Source organism: Gracilinanus agilis, chromosome 5 (genome assembly GCF_016433145.1).
Source record: "Gracilinanus agilis isolate LMUSP501 chromosome 5, AgileGrace, whole genome shotgun sequence".
Lineage (NCBI taxonomy): Eukaryota > Metazoa > Chordata > Mammalia > Didelphimorphia > Didelphidae > Gracilinanus > Gracilinanus agilis.
Window position 1 is genome coordinate 215,507,856 of NC_058134.1, and position 21,385 is coordinate 215,529,240.

General features: G+C 47.5%; 1 protein-coding gene across 2 annotated transcripts in view; it reads right to left on the reverse strand.

The window, feature by feature from the left end:
* The window catches only part of SYNGR1 (synaptogyrin 1), a 33,375-nt gene that overhangs the window by 1,871 nt on the left and 10,119 nt on the right, over positions 1–21,385 (reverse strand). The window contains exons 2-4 of one of the 2 annotated variants that reach the window (XM_044678633.1): positions 6,602–6,839; positions 4,499–4,644; positions 1,007–1,799 (exon numbers count right to left, since the gene is read on the reverse strand). In XM_044678633.1, coding sequence (XP_044534568.1) covers positions 1,701–1,799; positions 4,499–4,644; positions 6,602–6,839 — 483 coding nt within the window. In that variant the 3' untranslated portion in view covers positions 1,007–1,700. Of the gene's footprint in view, positions 1–1,006; positions 1,800–4,498; positions 4,645–6,601; positions 6,840–21,385 lie in introns of those variants that run through there. The other variant, XM_044678632.1, reaches the window with a different exon arrangement.

The window sequence follows — 21,385 nt, forward strand, 5'->3', positions numbered from 1 at the left end:
ATCCTGGGAAGGTCCCGAAGAGATGCTGCTGGGGTTTTGTGTCATTAGTAACTCTCCTCCCTCCCAACCAGGAAGCTCAGCCAGAGACTGTCTGTGGGCAGGAAGTCTGGGGCAGTTAGGAGAGACGTTGCAGGGCTCCTAAAGTTCACAAGAACATAGGTAAAGAGAAACCAAGGAAGAATGGCCATGGCTGGAGGGTGTATGTACATGGGGCAGAAGGCGTCACGCTCCTGAAAGACTGTCAACATCCCCCAGAAAGGCAGAGGCTGTGTCACAAATATGGAAGAGGGTCCCTTCACCAGCCAACAAGGAAATGAGAACCAGATCATCCAAAGGCACCAAGATTGTTTAGCGCAGAGGGGACATGACAGGAGTATCTGAAAATCTGTCCTTTAGAAAAAGACTCAGAGGCTGCAATGAGAAGCAAAGGACAGACTACCAGGGAGAGGGAAAACTTCCTAACCCTTGGAGCTGTCTAAAAGCAGAACAGACTACCTCAGGAGAGAGCGAGTTCCCTGTTGCCCAAGATTCTCCAAGAGTCTGGAGGAACACCTGTTTGTGACGTTGGAGAAGGAATTCTTGTAAGTTGGGCTGCCTGCCTTGTGGGGGGCTCCGAAATGCCCTGGCCTGGCCGTGACTCATCCTTCCTTGGTCCAGGGGGCAGCAAGGGCTGAAGCCCTTTTCATGGAATGTGGATTGGGCATTCTCTCTGTTTCTGCATCTCAGCCCCTTCCCAGACTATAAATTTCCCAAAGGCCTCTCCCTCTGTGGCCTTCTTCACCCAGGGCAGCTGGGGAGTGACACAAGCCCCTACTATGGAACAGGCCCTTTGGGAGGAACAACTGCTGCGTTAGTTCTGAGGAGAAGCAATCCCCCAGATGACTAAACCAAAGAGGGGCCTGGAAGAGGTGTCAGTGATAGGAGAAAGGTGCTTCCCTTAGATTGGGGTGGGGGGGTATACAATGATTTCAGTGTAAGCTCCATAAAGTAATCAATAAAAGAGGAATCATGGAGAGTCTGGTATTCGAGGGGTGAATTGCCCCTGGAGGTTAGGAGGGTCTGCACAGTCTAACCAACAAGAAGAGATGGAGAAAGAGAAGGTATCAAATGTTTATCCACCATTGTCCGGGGCAGAGGGAATTCTGGCCCACCCATGTGGCTGTGATGCCAGACATGAATGGATGGTTCACAGTGCCTCAGGCTACTGGGGCTGGGTAACATCCATTTGTGGCACCTAAACGCCTTTGCTCTGACTCCGTCCTCACTAAGCCACTCTGATCTGGATTCAGACCCCCAAGTAGACCATCCTACTGAGCAGGCAATGTGCTGACCCATATTTTAGCCTGCTTGGCCATCCTCTTGGACAGACTGGCCCTCTGCAATTTAGTCATTGTGAATCCTCTCTCCAGGGCTTGATCACCCCTTGGCAAGTTGAGGAAAGTGAATCCTTTAACTAGCAGGGATGGGTGCTAGACCCTTGAGCCCTCTAAGGACTGAGGTTGGACATCCCATTAGTCAAAACTCAGAGCTGAAAGGAGCAAGTCAACTTCTCTCTGACCCATCTTTGTGATGACTTCTGCCCCTGCCCTTCCCTTGCATCTCCAACCCACCCTGTCCTCTAACCCCAAGCCAGGGTCCCAGAGGTCTGGAGTACAGCAGTCCTGGGGACTAGGGAGGTCAGGCAGCTGTGAGGAGGGCAATTATGGCTGAGGTGGAGGAGGTGTGGGGAAGAGCTGGCTGTACTCCTCCTGAAAGGTGATAGCCTTGAGTCTCCGGGAGGCCAGGAACGCGAGCATGCTCTGTAAGGAGAGAGCAAGGTTGAGTGGGTGGGAAAAGAACTTGGGCTCTGGAGTTGGAAGGGTCTTTAGAGAGCCTCTAGTGCCCGGTGAAATGGAGACCCAACAGAAGGGAAATGAAAAGCTCCCTCAGGGAATGAATGGCAGTTGCTGGATTCAAATCCAGGTCTTCTGACTTCAAACCTGAGGCTCTTTCCACTGTCCCACAATGCCTTACAGCTTAGGCTGATGGTACTATGTCCACGGCCAGGAAAGGAAAGAGACCTGCCCAAGGTCTCATAAGAAGCAGGCATCTAAACCAGAGGTGGGGGGAGCCCGACTCCTCTGTTCCTCTGTCCTTTCTACCACTGCAGGGATGGACACCCACACCAACCCTTCAGGAGGAAAAGGCTTGACCCATGGGATGTAGCTCTGACCAGGGCCTTCTTTATTTTTAAAGGGAGGCAGCACAGAGGTGCCTCCCTCACCTTTCTTCCTCATACCCAGGCTTCGAGATCTCCCATTCATTTGGGATAACTATTCTTTTGGTCAGTGCCAGTCAAAGACTTCTTGGAAAAGGGGAATGTCTGGTTTCAGGTTTAAGAGAACTGATAGGAGGGGCCAGGGTCAAGATCAGGGCAGACAAAGCAGGCAGCTGCTTGGGACACAAGGGATATTTTAAATTTATTTTTATTTTATTTTTAAATCCTTACCTTCCATCTTAGAATCAATACTGTGCATTGGTTCCAAGGCAGAAGAGTGGTCAGGGCTAGGCAACGGGGCTTAAGGGACTTGCCCAGGGTCACATGGCTAGGAAGTGTCTGAGGCCAGATTTGAACCTAGGACCTGTCATCTCTAGGCCTGGCTCTCACTCCACTGAGCCACCCAGCTGCCCCCAGATAGTTTTTCTTTTGACGTTTATGTGTTTCATCTTAGGCTGCAAACTCCCTGAAGGCAGGGATTGTGTAGTTTTTCTTCTTTGCAGCCCCAGCACCAAAGGCAGTGCCTCACATATTTGGAAAATGAAGAATTGGGGGGTGCAAAATAAATAGTTGTGTTTGGAACAGGAAAGACTAGTGACTAACAGCAACATTTTGTTTCTCAAGCTACGACCAAAATCAAAAGCTTAAGGCCAAAAAGGCTTTAGGACCTTGGACTGTGTGAGTGACCAACTTTTTTTATAGGACATCAAGTTCTTTTGAGACTGATCACTTGGTCCCAGGCCAAAGATTTTTCTGGCATTCTTCTCATATCTGCAGCTCTCTCTCTGTTTCTCTCTCTGTCTGTCTGTCTCTCCCTCTCTGTCTCTTTGTGTCTGTCTCTTTGTCTCTCACTCTGTCTGTTTCTTTTTCTGTGTCTGTCTGTCTATCTGTCTGTCTGTCCTACAGCAATACAGATCAGCTTGTCCTTTCCTCTCATCCTATCCAGCCAGAACAAGATGTTCCCAGAGCTTCAACTGTGACCCTTACCAGTAAGGACAAAAAGAGGTTGGTGATCCCCTGGACAATTGGGCTTGGAAGACTGGCCACAATTTCAGACCTTCCTTCCCATGTTTTGTTCCTTCATGGTTCATAACCCTTACAACTAATGCAGAGGCATGCTCTGACCAGATGCTGGTAAACCAGCGAGGTGTTATGGATGGTTGGCAGTAGGCAATTACTAACTAATCTTCCTCACAACAGGTGTAGCATGGCAGGAAATGTTCACTGGGACTTGGCACCATAATAATGATGCCAAGACTAGGGGGAATCTCAGCTCTGTAACTAATTAGCTTACTAGGTCATCCTGGAAAAATGGTCTCATCTCTCTGAGTCTCAGTTTCCTCATCTGTAAAGTGGGAAACGTAATCTTTTCACTACCTCCCTCACAGGGAGGAGAGCACTTAGTTAAGTCCCATGGAAACAAATTATTATTATTATTATTTATTATTATCACTTCTGCAGAGCAGTACAAAGGGGGCCTTTGGCTCTCATAGGCTTTGCCAGGGGAGAACAAACTGTGGCAGGTCTTGCCAAGCTAGAAGGGTTTTGTGGGCAGGAACTGTCTACCAACCAAAGAGCAGCCTATTAATGGCAAAGAAGCTAAGAGCAGATAGGCCAGGAGCAGAGAGGTGGCTCAGTGAATAGAGAGCCAGGCCTAGAGGTGGGAGGTCCTAGGTTCAAATCTGGCCTCAGACACTTCCTAGCTGTGTGACCCTGGGAAAGTCACTTAACCCCACTTGCCTAGCCCTTTCCACTTTTCTGCCTTGGAGCCAATATACAGTATTGATTCTAAGGCTGAAGGGTTTAAAAAAAAAAAAAGAGCAGACAGGCCTGCAACTGATTCTAGTTACAGTAACTCATTGCATCCAGGAAATGCTGTTACAATCGCAGGCTTGTTGGGTTTTATGGGCATTTGTTCATTAACTTTGGACTGGGATGCTATCTCTCCATTTTACAGATGGGCAAAATGAGACACTGAGTAAAAGGCAGTGATAGCTCTCTCTCTCCCTCTCTCATCAGCAGTAGGACTAGGCTGCCAAGCTAAGAACCAAGTAAAGGTTTTGATCTAAATCTTGGGTCCCTTTCCTCCCTCTACTCACCAAACTTCCTAGCAGTTAGTGGTTCAGAGACCATGGAGCCCAGTGTTCTCTGACTGCAAATAGTTGGCTCCTGCTAAAACCAGCCTTGAGGAAAGAAAACGAGGATTCTGGTTCCTGGACTAGAAGCAGAGTCTTGACTTACCCAAGTAAAGATGGAGAAGAAGGAGAAGGTGATGGCAGCTCGAGCCGCATCTGTTCCCTCATTCATAGGGTTGTCCTCAGGTTTGGAGACCTGCCACTGATTGGCCAAGAAACAGAAACCAACAAACCAGAGGAACGCCCAGAAGGCTGCAGGAGCCCAGGATAGACAATGGCCAAAGGTGGGGAGTGAGAAGCATCAGAGAGGGGAGAAAGAAAAACACACAGAAAAACAGAGACAACAGAGAGAAACATGGTCAGACAAAGGGAGAAAGAGACCCGAGACAAAAGAAAAGGGGCAGTGAAGAAGGTCAGTAAAGCACAAGCAGGAGATGAAGGCATAGGGAGTCATGGTGGGGAGTCACAGATTGAAAGACACACACAGATATAAAGAGAAAGGAGTGAGACCCAGAGAGAGAAGGGAGGAGAGAGGGAGGGAAGGGGAGAGGAGGAGGAGAGAGAGAGAGAGAGAGAGAGAGAGAGAGAGAGAGAGAGAGAGAGAGAGAGAGAGAGAGAGAGAGAAGAGAGAGAGAGATAGATCATATTTCTTGCATTTCTCTTGCCTACTCTGAGGTCTGAAGATTTCCAAGCCAAAGCCCCCAACCCCCTGGACAAGCTGTAACTAGGACTCAGGAGGAAAGTGAGGGGGAGAATTCACTCCACAGAGGAAAGTAACTCTCCTTAGGATGCCTCAGAATTGGAAATGCTATTCCTATGGCCTTGTCTCACCCACATGCCTGCAAAGATTCTGGAGGAAGTCTCAAGCCTTCTCTGAAGACTTCTTCCATTGTCATGCCACCCTGAAATACAGCATGCTGGAATTAGCCCTTCAGAGTCGAAAGGGTCCTCAAAGGGTATCTGGCTCAGTTTCCCACTTAGTNGTGTATAAGAGACAGGAGAGAGAGAGAGAGAGAGAGAGAGAGAGAGAGAGAGAGAGAGAGAGAGAGAGAGAGAGAGAAGAGAGAGAGAGATAGATCATATTTCTTGCATTTCTCTTGCCTACTCTGAGGTCTGAAGATTTCCAAGCCAAAGCCCCCAACCCCCTGGACAAGCTGTAACTAGGACTCAGGAGGAAAGTGAGGGGGAGAATTCACTCCACAGAGGAAAGTAACTCTCCTTAGGATGCCTCAGAATTGGAAATGCTATTCCTATGGCCTTGTCTCACCCACATGCCTGCAAAGATTCTGGAGGAAGTCTCAAGCCTTCTCTGAAGACTTCTTCCATTGTCATGCCACCCTGAAATACAGCATGCTGGAATTAGCCCTTCAGAGTCGAAAGGGTCCTCAAAGGGTATCTGGCTCAGTTTCCCACTTAGTATTTGAGCACCAGCCACAGATGCATTGAAGGGCAGACATCCAGCCTCTATTTAAATACCACAAATGGCAGTCAGCCCATTTCACAGTTGTATAAATGACTTCATTCTGAAGACTTCCTCCAAAGATCAGTATGTCTCAAAAGTAGGATCTTGAATCCAGCTCTTCCTGACTCCAAACCCAGCTCTCTAGTCACCAGGGTCTCCTGGGTCCCAGACCATCACTCTTTCTCCCATGCCACTCTACATTTATTTCATTACTTGAAGACCATCCAAATGCCATTTTCTCCTAGAAGCCTTCCTTGATCCCCTCCTTCTCATTTTCTCGTCCCTTCTCTTATGAACTAGTCATGAAATATGGTGGATTATACTTATCTGTCTATATGTCTAATTCTTCCCCACAAGGCTGAACACTTCCTAAGGCTGGACCTTATCTAAGTTTTCCCCCACCATCCAGTCCATTTTTTTCATACAACACTCACCTAATACATTTTTGAAGTATTATATCTACCTTCCTGACCCCCCCCCCAGGATGATCACCCCCACCTCACCAAGAAGGAAAATAAAGCCAAGGGATGAGAAGTAACTTGCCTAAAATCATGCAGTCATTTAGAGAAAGAACGAGGGCAAACCCAAGTCCTCATCCTCCCAGGCCAAGGCCTTTTGCCTCCAGAGTGTCTCCACAGGCCTTTCTTTGGAGGGGCCCAATGAGCATCTCCTGCATGCAGCTAAAGATGGTGGGGGAGGTAGAGAAGGAAGCTGAGAAGGGTCCAGCCCAGCCCCGTGGAGACTCACCCGAGACGCCAATGTCCGAGATCACAGCCTTCTTCCGGTCTTTGACGCTGCTGATCTGAGGAAAGTAGACATCCAAGGCCAGGTAGAGGACACAGGTGAGGAAGGCCAGAACACCCACAGTGACTCCATAGTTGCAGGCATTGCTATTTCGGTTGAAGATGCAAAACTCCTTACCCTCCTCTGAGTCGTTCAGGTAGCCCTCATTCACTATACACCCAAAGACAACAATGGTGAATACCTGGTGGGGACAGAAGGGAGTGGAAACTGAGAAGCAGAGAACTGGGGGCTGACACCTTGGCACCAGGTACTCCAGCTGGTTGGAGAAAACCGGACAAATACAATCAAGCAAAGAGGCAAAAGACAATCCCTGCCCTCAAGGAGCTTACAATCTAATGGAATGTAATTTCTTGCATCAAATAGCATGATCTTTGGCCTCATCCTTTGAACATATCTTTCAGTGATTTATATGTGAGTCATTGTCTTCCCCTAAACTTGGGGCTCCATGAGGGCAGCAACCATGAATGCTGCATGACCCTTCATGCCTAGCTGGAGAAATAATAATAATAATAATAATAATAATAATAATAATAAACAACTTAGTGATGTAGCATTTTATAGCTCATCGCAGTCCTGGGGAGTCAGTAGGACACCCGATCAATATTTTGGATGTTTTATGAGGAAGCTTGATCAATCAAGCCATCAACAAGTATTTTATTAACATGTACTCTGTGTCAGGCACTGGGGCTGGCCATCAATCAGACTGGGGAGAGAGAGGCAGAAGCAGAAACAACCTCTACTCTCCCAGGACCAATATATGTCCTACTGAAAGAACAAACGTCCACATAGAAGCATGCTCAGAATAGACACAGCACAGACTGAAAGCAGCCTGAAGAAGGGGCGTTCTAGCATTGAGGAGCAACAGAAAAGCCTTCCTGGGGAGCCAGCAGCTCTTGAGCTGAGCCTTGAAGGAATCGAGGGATTCCAAGGGGTGGAGATGAAGAGGGAGAGTTTTCCAAACATGAGCAACAGTCAGTGCAAAAGCATGGAGCCTGAGATGGAGTGCTGGGAAGGGAGGCCTAGCAAACAGGCCAAATGAGGCAGAGTACACAGAAGGCAGTCAGGGGTATGAAGACTGTAAAGGTAGGAAGAGCCCTGGTCGGAAAGGCTTACATGTCAAGCAAACAAATTTCTATTGGATCTTAGGCATTAAGGAACCATTTATGATGTGTATGTATATGTAAGTATGGACATACAAGATAAACAGATGAATACAAAGGGGGCAGCTAGAGGATTGAGAGCCAGACCTGTAGACAGGAGGTCCTGGGTTCAAATCTGACCTCAGACACTTCCTAGCTGTGTGACCCTGGGCAAGTCACTTACCCCCATTTACCTAGCCCTCCCTGCTCTTCTGCCCTGTTACCAATACAGTATTGATTCTAAAATGGAAAGTAAGGGTTTAATAAAAAAAGATAATGTGGAAGGAAGGGCACTAGCAGTTGGGGGTTGGGGCTAAGAAAAGTCTTCATGCCATTAGATGGTGCCTGAGTTGTTTCTTAAAGGAACAGAACTCACTGAAGTAGAAGTGAATAGTGCAAAGGGGGTATCCTGAAGGAGAGGGAGTTAACAGTGTCCAGCACAGCAAAGAAGCCAAGGCGGATGTGGCAGAGAAGAGGATGACAGACTGAGTGGTCAGGAGATCAATGGTAACTGGAGAGAGCAGTCAGTTGAGTGATGAAGTCAGATGCTAGAATGCAAGTGGTTAAGATCAAGAGACAGGAGGAAGTTGAGGCATCCACTGATAAAAAGGAGGGTAATTAATGGGGACGGCGTGATCCAGTGAAGGGCTTTTGGAGAATGGGAGGCATGGGTGTGTTTGTAGAAGGGAGGGAGCCAGTTGATGGAGAGATTGAAGATTATATAGTGGGGCTACAATCTGCTGAAGAAAAGAAGGGCCAGAGTCCAAGGTGATGCTCGGGAGGCTTTGTCCGATTTCAGGGAGGCACACAGCCTATTTTGAAAAGACCGCCATCCAGAAGGGCTAAAACAAACAGATGAAAACAATTTGGGCGCTTCTGTAATCTTGAAAAATCCCTTATGTGCTGTGGGAAAGCTATTCCCAAGAAGGCTGGGCAGATGAAGCATTACTCTACGGGCTGAAGTGTCCAATGAGTGACCCAGTTCCTTCTAAGGATCCAGGGGAGGTAGAGAAGGCTTTATGTCCTGGGTTAGTAAGAAATACATCAGAAGCGAATACTTGGGTTTCAGTTCTGGGTCTGATGCTCTCCCTGCCATGTGAATGTGGGCAAGTCTGTTCTCCTGACAGAGCTGTACTTTCCTCACCTATAAAATGGGGATAATTTTACATTCTCTACCCTTAAAGGTTTGTTTTGAAGAAAGCACCGGGTAAACCTTAAATTCTAGGGAAGTAGGTGCTTTTATTATGATGTAGAGTATGGGGCTGACTAGAGGATGGAGGGAGAATTTGAAGGGGGGCTATGTGTGTGAAGGGGAGGAATCCTTTTTAAAATATAAAATTTTTACCTTTTTTTTTTTAAACAAATTCCATGTAATAAATTCCCCCATAAGTTTTCTTTTCTTTTCTTTTCTTTTTTGAAACCTTTCCCTTCTGTCTTGGAGTCAATACTATGTGTTGGCTCCAAGGCAGAAGAGTGATAAGGGTAGGCAACGGGAGTCAAGTGACTTGCCCAGGGTCACACAGCTGGGAAATGTCTGAGGCCACATTTGAATCTAGGACCTCCCATCTTTAGACCTGGCTCTCAATCCACTGAGCCACCCAGCTGCACCCCCCATATGTTTTCTTAAGTTATATGATCCAAATTGAATCCTTCCTTCCTTCCTTCCCTCCCTCCCTCCTGGATAGGACAAGCAATTCTATCTGTTATACCTATATTATCATGCAAAACACATTTCTATATTGTTCATTTTTGTAAATGAATGATCTTATAAAACCCAAACCCTCAAATAAAATTTGAAAAATCATCTGCTTTTACTTGCATTTGAAAGAGAGGAATTTTAAAATAGCTCCTTTTGGGGGCAGCAAGGGAAATCAGTGAAATCTAGAGACAGAAGGTTCTGGGTTCAAATTTGACCTTAAAAACTACCTAACTATTTGACTCTTTGGGCAAGTTATTTAACCCCCATTCCCTAGCCCTTACTGCTCTTCTGCCTTAGAACCAATATTGGCTCTAAGACAGGAAGGTTTAAAAAAAAAAAAAAGAATAGCTCTCTTTGAGCTTCCTTTACAACTACCTTACAGGTAGATGGTTCAAGTATCATTAATCCATTTTAAAGATGAAGAAACTAAGGCTGAGAAGGGAAGTGTGATTGAACTAAGTTAAAGCAGAATCCAAGAACCTCCAAGTTTGAAAGGACCTCCTAGAGTCCCTCTTTGATTAATGCTCTTGGCTTATTGACTGCCTGGCTGCAACCCTCTGGAGATGAGGGGAACCACTGCCTCCAGAGGCAGCCCCTTCCATTCCTGGACAGCTCACGTGACAGTCCCTTATATTTTGGAAAGCATGGATCATATCTCCCCTAAGATTTCTCCAGGCTAAATGTCTCCAGGGCCTTCCAACTGATCCTTGAATGGCCAGCTCTTCCAAAGTTCCCTACCCCCCATACCATTCTGGTCATCTTCTTCTAGATAACATCCATTCTAAGATCCCTTCCAGACTTCAAAATATGAGAATTACCCCTCTCCGCCCTCAAACGCACATAGGGGCATCCCCACTATATCTCAGACAAGTGATCATCCTGGTCTTAAACCTATCACTTGCTTATTGTGTTTGTCCTTTATTTTCTGAGATGACCAATGACATCATGGGGGTGATGTCTTGACTTAAAATCACCGGGTGAATGAATATCATATTTGGGATCTGACACCCCACTCATCACCTGAGGGGAAGGGGAGTTGATCTCTCTGGATTTCTGAGCCTGGACAGCTGTCTTTCTACACCTAGGTCAGTGCCTGAAGGAGGAACACATGGGCAGGGCAGGACTGGAGTACACAGAGGTTCCAATTTTCCATGATCTCCTCCTTATCTCCTGACTCCTTCCCTGAGAGGAGAAGGAAACCTGAGCTCCAGGACTGCCCTGCCTGGGTTGGGAATGCCTTTCAGTTCCAGGGAATGGAGAGACCACTGGGATCCCAGACCAGGCCAGAGCGGGGAACTCCATGTTGGAGTTGGCATTCTTATCAATTACAACTCTGGTACCAACAGTCCTATTGCTTGGAGCCTCACAACAGCCTGGGGATGAGGGTGGGGGCCAATACAGATACAAGGATCCCCCTGTGGCCCATGAGGCAACAGAGCAGATATGAAGACACAAGAGAAGGGATGTGGCCTGTCCAACATTATCCAGAAAGTTAGCGGATTATAAAAAAGGCTATGGGGTTTCTTTAAATCAGATCATCAGATCGTAGGAAGCAAGATGGTAATACTACGGGAGGGTAAGTGACTATCCTGAGAAATAGGCCGAAGGCTATCTTGCAAATGATCTGCTCTGAAAGAGCAAAGGCACACATTCCAAACACTGCTCTGGATTCCAGAATAATAGATTAAAAGGAATGAGGAACAGGTAGGGCCTGGAGAAGGGGGTCACTTCCCAAGGAAAAAGAGGCATACCAAGAGTTAAGGATGAGGATAGGACCTGGGATTTCACTAGCCCAGGGAACTCCTAGAAGAGGGAACTCTCTTTTCCAGGGTAAGCTGGAGCCTTCTCTGCAACCAATAGTCTTAGACAGCTGGCTGCCTGGGACACTGACTTGCCCAGGGGTTACAGCTAAGATGGGTCTGGGGTACAACTTAAATGGAGGTCTTCTTTGCTCTGTGCCCAGCTTTCTATCCAGAGCTAAGAACAAGCCATAATAATAATGGCAGCTAGAAAATCCTCAGGTCTATGGCAGAGAATACTTTGTATTACAGAAAAAGATGACAATGGAGTTTGTCCCTTTTGAAGAACTAAGAGAATGTGTTAGAGACCCTTCGAATGGAGGCTCCTTATGTGCTTTTTTCCCCTCTAATCCCAAGCATGCTTACTGATTGAATGAAGTATAGTAAAAAATATTAAATAGGAAGTCAAACATCTACTAGCTGCATGATCTTGGACTTTCTATAAGCTTCAGTTTCTTCATCTGTAAAATAAGAGAATTTGGGGCAGCCAGGTGGCCCAGTGGATAGAGAGCCAGACCTGGAGATGAGAGGTCTTGAGTTCCAATCTAGCTTCATCCACTTTCTAACTATATGATCCTGGGCAAGTCACTTAACCCCCATTACCTAGTATTGATTACAAGACAGAAGGTAAGGGTTTAAAAAAGAGAGAAAGGATTGACCTAGCTATTTAAACCTATTTTATATTTTATATCTCAAATGAGAATAGCTATAAAATGCTTAGCACAGTGCCTTCCTGGTACATGAATGCTTCTTCCTTTCCCTTCACTTCTAAAGTCCCTTCCAGGTCTAAAGCCTCTGATCCTATATGCTTGCTCTTAGACATCAGGGCCAAGTCAGTCTGGTTTAAATACCATGAATGGGGGCAGGGACATCGAAACTGTCTTTGTCTCTCTCCAAGCCCAGAATGATTTTCACCCCAGAGGCATTTGATAAATACAATTGAAAAATGGGAAAAGCCCTGGACTTGGAGCCAGATCATCAGGAATCAAATGCCAGTCTGGTCCCTGGTAATCTTGGGGAAGTCTCTTCCTGTTCCTGGGCCTCAGTGAAGTGGCACAGTGGACAGAGCACCAGGCCTGGAATCAGCAAGACTCAGCTTCCTGAGTTCAAATCTGACCTCAGATACTTCCTCACTGTGTGACCCTGGGCAAGTCACTTAACCTTGTTGGCCTTGGTTTCCTCATCTGTAAAATGAGCTGGAGAAGGAAATGGCAAACCACTTCAGTATCTGTTCAAGAAAACCCCAACTGGGTCACAAAGAATTAGATGTGACAGATAAACAACTGAAAAAAAAAATGAAGGGTTGAACCAGGTCTCTTCTGAGGTCCCTTCCTGCTTTGAATATCTTATCTGACCATAATAAGTGAACCATCGAAGCCCTAATTCTCTAGCTCAATCTGAAGGCCCAGATCAGGGTCTGTTTTCCATCCCAGGGCAACTCTTCAGAACAGTTTTCATCAACTGTCCCATCCATCCCTAATTCATTAAGCTGAGGGAGGAAGAAGGGACCCTCAAGGTCACATACCTGAAGTCCCCCTTTTTTGTGTTCCAGTCCCAGTGCTCAGGGATCTGCCAACAGAGTATGGAAGAAGGTGGCCATACCTAAACCTAAGCACCACCCACTAAGAGCCCATCAGGACTGAATGGGAACCCAAAAGGACTGTGACATGTCAATCTTTGCCTAAAATGCCTCCCTCCCCAAAGACGCACAGGATCTTAAAGCTGACAGGGACCCAAGCAGGTCGTTTAGTCCAACTTACATTCCCTCTGACTATGTTTCAGATGCGTCCTCCAGATTCTGCTTGAAGACCTCAAGTGATGGTGAACTCACTACCTCACAAGGCAACCCAGTCTCCTTTTGGATAGCACTAATTGTCAGACCGTTTATCCTTATAATGGGCCAAAAATCCACGTTCTGTCCCTTCCTCCCATTAGTCCCTCTCTTCCATTTGCCAGCCCCACAAATACAGCCTCTCTTTTCGAGGCTACATATCTCTGACTCCTCAGACCCATCTTGGACTCCCCTTTTGGTAGCTCTCCCTTGGCCTCTCCTTGGGGCCTCTCTTTAAGCCCCTGGGAAGGTATCTTCATGTGTGTTCTACCCTGTCCAAGAGCACCCAGGCTTCTACACTTTTCCAAGAGCATCTCTGCGGCTCCCCTAGCCATCGTCCCCCACGAGAATGGTTATGGCTCCTCCTCAGCTGGTCCCAAGATGACCAATCAACCTTCCATCATCCCTCCCCATCAAGTTTTCCATAGCTCTCAAACAATGGGAAAGCCACATCTTCCCACAAGAATGAAGTCTGGTCGGGCAGCAGTTCTCATCCAGGCCTGCGTTGTACCAAAAAAGGAAACCGAGACCCCAAGGCTAAGTGACTTTCCTCAGTCATAGGTAATGGGGACTGGAACCCAGGCTGTCACCTCTGACCTAGTGATCTTTCCATTATGCTGCCTTTCCTAATTAGGGAAGTCTCTTGGTTCCAATCAATTCCTCTCTGCTGGAAAGACAGTCCTCCAGGGTAGGCCTTCCCCTGACTCAGAGCCTTTTATTCTTGCATCACCAAGTTCCTCTCCATCTAATTAGAAGCATCCCTCCTCATCCCCTCGTGGCTGTATTTATGACTTGGCAACTCCCCGGGTAGCTTAAACCTCCCTACAGTTGTGAATGGTACACTTTTCTCAGCAGGAATCTTTCCAGCTTCCCCCCCCCCCACCTCCCCACCCGCACCCTCTTTCTCATCACACCTGTTGGGAACTCTTCTTTCTTTTTCCTTGCCCCTCCCACACTCACAAGGCCTTGTCCTTGCCTGGAGAATTTCTAGACAGAGGGAGTCAGTCTGTCAGCAGCTTTAGGATGTGATGACCTTGGCACAGTTATCTTCCCCTGGCTATCCAACAACTGTCCTCTGCCTACTCAGCACTCCAGGCCAGCTGGGCTCTGGCTAACCTCCTAAATGAGGAGGTTAAACGGGGCAGCAAGGTAGCCCAGTGGATAGTGCGCCAGGCCTGGAGATGGGAGGACCCGGTTTCAAATCTGGCCTCAGATTCTTCCTAGCTGGGTGACCCTGGACAAGTCACTTAACCCTCACTGCCTAGTTCTTACCATTCTTCTGTCTTAGGACTGAAGACAGGCATTGGTGTGGGGAGATGGAAATAACCATCTAGTAAAAACAAAAAGCACCAATAAAACATTTTAGAAAAGAAAAGAAAAGAAAAGAAAAAAAAGAAAAAAAGGAAGAAAGAAAGAAAGAAAGAAAGGAAGGAAGGAAGGAAGGAAGAAAGGAAGGAAGAAGGAATTGAAGACAGAAACTTCCTAGCTGGATGATCCTAGGCAAGTCACCTAACCCCCACTGCCTAGTCCTTACCACTCTTCTGTCTTGGAATTGAAGATAGAAGTAAGGATTAAAAAAATAAAAGGGAGGATAAATAAGCACTGGTTAATCTAAGGCAGTGGTTCCCAAACTTTTTTGGCCTCTCGCCCCCTTTCCAGAAAAAATATTACTTAGCTCCCTGGAAATTATGAAACTATTTATTGAACTCAGAATAGAATGTAATACAAAAAAAGGGATCGCTGCAGCACCCACCAGGGGGCGGTGGTGCCCACTTTGGGAATCACTGATCTAATGCTTAACAAATCCCCTCTTACAGGTATTATCTCACTTGAATTCACAACCACCCTAAAAAGCAGACTCTGCCCAATTCGTTAGTCCCATTTGGCAGATGAGCAAGGGGAGGCCCATAGTCACAAAGGTAGGAAGGAGCAGAAACTGGATTTGAACTCAGATTTTCAGGCCTTAAAATCCTAGAAGCCTGCCTCCCTCCACTGTCAACCTGCTGCCCATCTCTTCAAGATTCTGTTCAAATGGCACCTTCCCTGACACTGCTTCCTACTGCACCTGCCTCTCATCCCCAGCCAGGCTGAATCTTGCCCCTTCTGAATTCTCTTGGCAATTTCCTCATACCCTCATTCATTCATTCAACCATCCACGGTCACCGAGGCAGAGGCAAAGATAAAAAGACACAGTCCCTGCCCTCTTGGAGCTTACAATCCAGCAGGGCAAAATAAAACAAATACCCAGAGAAGTGAGCACAATAAAGAACAGGGAGGAAAATGTGCCTTGAGGTCAGATGAGGGAAGCCACTGGAACAGAAGGGCAGAAAGCTATGGAAAGGGCAGCTACTAGGTGTTACATAGAGTTCCCCTCCTCCCCACCCCAATCTGGAACTGGAAGGTCTTAAGTTCAAAACTGACCTCAGACTCAGAATCTTCCTAGCTGTGTGATCCTGAGCAAGTCACTTAACCCCAATTCTCTAGCCCTTGCCCTAGAGTTGTTACCAAGACAGAAAGTCGGAGTTTTTTTTGTTTTGTTTTTAAATAAAAGCTGAGTTAGCAATAAATGTGAAGTTGTTATTATGAAGAAGAGATTGTCTCCAGGTGGGAGCATCAAGGAAGGCTTCTGGGAGGAGGTCTCTGTCTTATCTTGGCCCATTATACTGTAAATTCCCAGCGGATGGGAACCTGACCATCTTATTTGCCTATGTACCTCTCCCAGCAAAGACCTGAACAAACAGGGAGTCAGGAGGCCCAGGCCACCTCATTTCCAAGGGGCTCTTCCTCAGCTGGTTGTGTGCCCATAGAAGCTGTGAGTTCCACTGAAGCCTGGTGGGGTGGGGTCCCCATTGATGATAACAGAGACAGGTTGGAGTCCCTCCTGTTATCTCTTCTAGAACCCGTCTCCGCATTGCCTGTCTCAGCCACAGAACCCGAGCTTGCCACCCAGACTGGTGCCTTCACTCCCTCTATAGTGGGGGGGACCCTTGACAAGCCTCCTGGGAGTCCCAACCACCTGCAGATTTCTCCGCTTATCTGCCCACCTCCTTTATCTCTATCCTTGGTCAATCCATCACCACGTATCAGCTTCCCTCCTCTTCCTCATTCCCCTATTACTGTCAAGGGCACTGGCCCCCACCCCATCACCCGGGCTCACCCCTTAGCCATCCTCCATTCCTCACTCCCTCTGCCCTCCCCGTATATCCAATTTGTAGCCAAGGCCTGTTGATTCTACCTTGGAAGCATTTCTCAACTGCCTCCTTCTTTTCTCCAATCCTGCCTCCCCAATGCAGGCCCTTTTCACCTCCCACCTGGCTTCCTGCAGGGGCCAGTAAGTGGATCCAATGGCTCCATTTAGCTGTCAAAAAGATTTTCTGGGGGCAGCTGGGTGGCTCAGTGGATGGAGAGCCAGGCCTAGAGATGGGAGGTCTTGGGTTCAAATCTGGATTCAGACACTTCCTGGGCAAGTCTCTGAACCCCCCCTGACCTCTCTTCTACCTTGGAACCAATACCCAGTAGTGATTCTAAGATGGAAGGGCAGAGTTTAAAAAGAAGAGAGAGGGGGCAGCTGGGTAGCTCAGTGGATTGAGAATCAGGCCTAGACTCAGGAGGTCCTAGGTTCAAATCCGGCCTCAGACACTTCCCAGCTGTGTGACCCTGGGCAAGTCACTTGACCCCCATTGCCCACCCTTACCACTCTTCTGCCTAGGAGCCAATACGCAGAAGTTAAGGGCCTAAAAGTGCAAATAAATAAAGGAATGAACAAACAAATAAATAAATAAATGCAGGAATAGGCAAGTAAATAAAGAAAGAAGAGAGAGTTTGGCCCCCAGGGACTTCCTGCTCAGGGTCACATACTTACAGATGGGCAGGAATTAGAAGCAGGGCCAGCTGGGCCCTGAGCGGGGAAAGGGGTCTTCCTGTCATCCTAGGCTGGGCTCACATGCTCACTGGCCATTTCTCCCTCTATATTCTGTCCCCCCAGTTGGATTCTAGCCTCTCTGACCGCAGGGACCATGTCTCAGTGCCTCTTTTCCCTCCCATGGCCAGGGCTGGGTGCTCGGTGATCACACAAGGACTTGCCTGAATGCATTCTAGCCAGATGGAGCTGGGGAGGGGGTGGGAGATGAGAGGCCAGGCAGGAAATGAAACAGGAATGAAGTGGAAGGTGGAGGACAGGCTGAGCAGCCCATGTATCTCTGGGAGGAAATTAGTGAGACACAAGGCTTACAGATGGGAGGCGGGGGCCGGCAGGCTGGCAGGCCCCCAAAGGGGCAGAGGGTGGACGGGAGGCTCGGGAAGGGCCACCAGAAGGAGTAGCCTGAGAGGAGAGGCATGAAAACATTCTGATCTCCCCACATGACGGCCTGGGATTTCACTAATCTGGAGAACGCCCAGCTGAGGGAATGCCCTCTGCTGATGTAGCTCTGGAGCGTTTCCTAGAGCCCAGAGCGGCTGAGGGGCTCCCCAGGGCCTCTCACAGGACCACCTGCACACAGCTAAGAGTCCAAGCCTCCCCTTCTCCCCTCTCAGACTCAACAGCCAACATAGCATCATGGGGGTGGAGGCTTTTTCTTTTCTTTCTTCTTTTAAAAGTATAAAAACGGGTGTAGGCATCAATTTAAAATTAACTCTGTCTGGCACCTGGAGAGCAGAAAAGCAAACTGAGATCTGAGAGCTCAAAGGCAGAGAGAGAGGGGAGCACAGAGGACCCCGGCTTTGGAGACAGGATGGTCTGGAATGAATCCAGGCTCCACGAGTCCCCTTCCCTCAGTGGGCCTTTCTCTGCCTCTGTCGGTCAGAGTGGGACCAGATTATCTCCAGGGTCCTTCTCTGCCGTCCCCTGTTCTAAGCCCCCTCCCAGCTCTGCCATCCCTTGTTCTAAGCCCCCTCCCAGCTCTGCCATCCCCTGTTCTAAGCCCCCTCCCAGCTCTGCCATCCCCTGTTCTGAGCTCCCTCCCAGCTCTGCCATCCCTTGTTCTAAGCCCCCTCCCAGCTCTGCCATCCCCTGTTCTGAGCTCCCTCCCAGCGCTGACATCTCAAGTCTTAAATCCCATTTCCTAACCCAATCCCCTACTTGGATCACAATTTCTCTCTAAAGCACCACAAGGCTATTCAGCCTCTATCTGAAGACCCTCTCAATAACCTTTCCTTAAGGCAAGTGAGTATTATGACCCCATTTACAGATGAGGAAAATGAGGTTGGCAAAGTGACCCACCCCCCAGCTAAGACGTGAAGGAGGGGGACTAGACCCCCGGCCTTCAGCATCTATTGGGTTTTGAGGTGTTTAATAAACGCTTGCTGGGTCAGATCTAGCTCTGGAAGACCCTCTCACTCCACTTTGCTCTGCAGGTGTGCATTTGTTCAAATGAGATAATACCGGGGAAGTCTTAGCCCTGTGCTGGGCACATAGTAGGTGTTTAATAAATGTTTCTTCCCTGCTGGAACTGAGCCCAAAAGGGAACTGTATGAATGTCTCCACATTTAGGCAGGAACTAAAGCCATCTATTTTTTTTTTTAACCCTCACCTTCCATCTTAGAATCAATACTGTTATTGGTTTCAAGGCAGAAGAGCTGTCAGGGCTAGAGAGTAGGGGTTAAGTGACTTGCCCAGGGTCATACAGCTAGGCAGTATCTGAGGTCACATTGGAACCCAGGACCTCCCATCGCTAGCCCTGGCCCTCAATCCACTGAGCCACCTCACTGCCCCCCAGTCCATCTATTTTTGCCAAGATCCAGCCAAAGAAGAACAGAAAAAGAATGTGTTTTCCTAGCCCTCACCCCCAGCCCCACCTCCTAGTTACACCATTCTCCTCTCCAATCTGGCCCTGGCTCTGCTTTGGTGTTCTACTGTATAAATGTGAGTTATTGGCACGAGACACTCTTGGGAGAGACCACAGAGCAGGAAATGCGCTCAGCTGACTCCTGAGCAGGGCGAGGGAGCAAAGAGGGCCCCTTGGAGACTCAAAAAACGGATGGCAGCCAAGGACGCTTCTATCCCTAAAGGAATACTTGAGGCAGCTAGAAAGGTCCACAATGGCAAGAGCACTGGACCTAGACCCAGAAGACCCAAGTTCAGATTCAGCCTCAGACACATACTAGTTTTGTGACCCTGGGCCTCAGTTTTCTCATCTCTTAATAAGGATAATAATAGAATCTGCTAGTTGTGTGACCCTGGGCTAGTCAATTAACCTCAGCCTCAATTTATTCATCTGTAAATAAGGATAATAATAAAATCTACTAGTTGTGTGACCTTGGGTTAGCTGTTTAACCTCTGTCTGCCTTAGTTTCCTCATCCGTAAAATGTAAACAATATAGTATCTACCTAGCTGTATGATTTTGGGCAAGTCACTTAACCACCCTTTGCCTCAGTTTCTTCATCTGTAAAATGGGGATAATCATAGCTATCTGCCTTGAAGGGTTATTGTATATAAAGGACTTAGCCCAGTGTTTAGCATATAGTAGGTATTTAATAAATGCTTGTTCTTTTCTCTATCTCCAACACTACTACCACTAGTCACAGCCTGTTAGAAGGAGAAGAGAACTGACTTTGAAGTGGATGGACCATAATTTGAAGCCAAGTTCCACTCTATTATTGTGTAATCTTGGCCTCAGTTGCCTGCTCTGTAAAATAGAGGAGGTGGATGAAATGGTCTTTTCTAGCTGTAGACCTTGGTAATCTGATTAGACATTGAAGAGTGCTAGATTTGGGGTCAGGAGACCTGAATTCAAATCCTAACACTGCCTCTTATTACCTGTAGGATCTTGGACAAGTCACTATTCTCTGGACCTTGTTTCCCCCTGGGTAAAAGAGGAGGGACTGTGTGATTCCATAACCTCAAAGGCCTTTTCAAGCTCTTGGTCTATAATCTATGAACATGATCACCAAATTCCCCCATTTAGGGCAATTTTGGTCAATTTTGGTGGCACAGACCCGGGCCTCGGCAGGAGAAAACAGTTGTTCAGTGCTCAGCTCTAACACTTTGTGAATGACCCCAGGTAAGTTGCTTAACTGCCTTGTGCCTCAGTTTCCTTATCTGAAAATAGAAACAGTAATACCTGCTCAATTTTATTTTATTTATTTACTTTGAAACCCTTACTTTCTGTCTTAGTAACAACTCTAAGGTTTCAGAAGGGCAAGAGCTCGGCAATCTGGGTTAAATGACTTACCCACAGTCCCATAGCTGGGAAGTGTCTGAGGCCAGACTGGAACCCGGGACCTCCCCCAGGCCTGGCTCTCCATCCACTGAGCCACTCAGCTACCACACTACCTAATCTATAGAACTGCTGTGAATAAAGAGGTCTTGAAGCCTTAAAATGTAAGTTGCTGTCATTGTATTGAACTTTAAATTTCCCCCACCATGAGGGAGACAACGGGAGACACGGAACCATGGGAAAAGGGTTAGTATTTAAAACAAAAAATGAAAAATAAAAAAATAATCCATTCCCCTCCCTCCCCCACCTCACTCTAGGCTTTGGGGCCAAGCAGAGTGAGTGGGAGGGGCAGGGATGGTGGAGGGAGGGATGCAGTTAGACCCAAGCCCATGCTTTAAAGGGGCCCCAGTTTTCCCATTTGTTAAATGAGAAGGTTGGTTCTCTGCCTTGTCTATATCCTGGACCCCTCCGGCAGGCAGGCTGGTGATGAATCTGATGGACTGACTCCTTCTCACAATCATGTTCAATATGTTAAATGTTAATATATGTTAACTAAAAAATAAACACGTTAAATAATCGAAGGAAATGCTCAATCTCACTTAGAGGGTAATGACATCAACTTTGTCCATCCAAGCTTATGGACTCCCTGCACTCTCTCTACAGTCCCTGAAGGGGTCTGGGGACTCCGGGTGAAGGAAGGGGACCCCTGATTTCTAAGGCCCCTTTTCAGCTCTAAATCTGATTCTGGGCTTCTGCTTTCTTAACTGTCAAACAAGAGGGTTTGACTAGATTCTTTTAAAGGTCTCTGGTAGGGAGCAGCTGGGTGGCTCAGTGGATGGAGAGAGCCAGGCCCAGAGACAGGAGGTCCTGGGTTCAAATCTAACCTCAGACAGTGCCTTGCTGTGCGACCCTGGGCAAGTTACTTAACCCCTATTACCTAGCCCTTACTGCTCTTCTGTCTTGGAACCAATACACAATATTGATTCTAAGATGGAAGGTAAGGGTTTAAAAAGAAGGAAGGAAGGAAGGAAGGAAGGAAGGAAGGAAGGAAGGAAGGAAGGAAGGAAGGAAGGAAGGAAGGAAGGAAGGAAGGAAGGAAGGAAG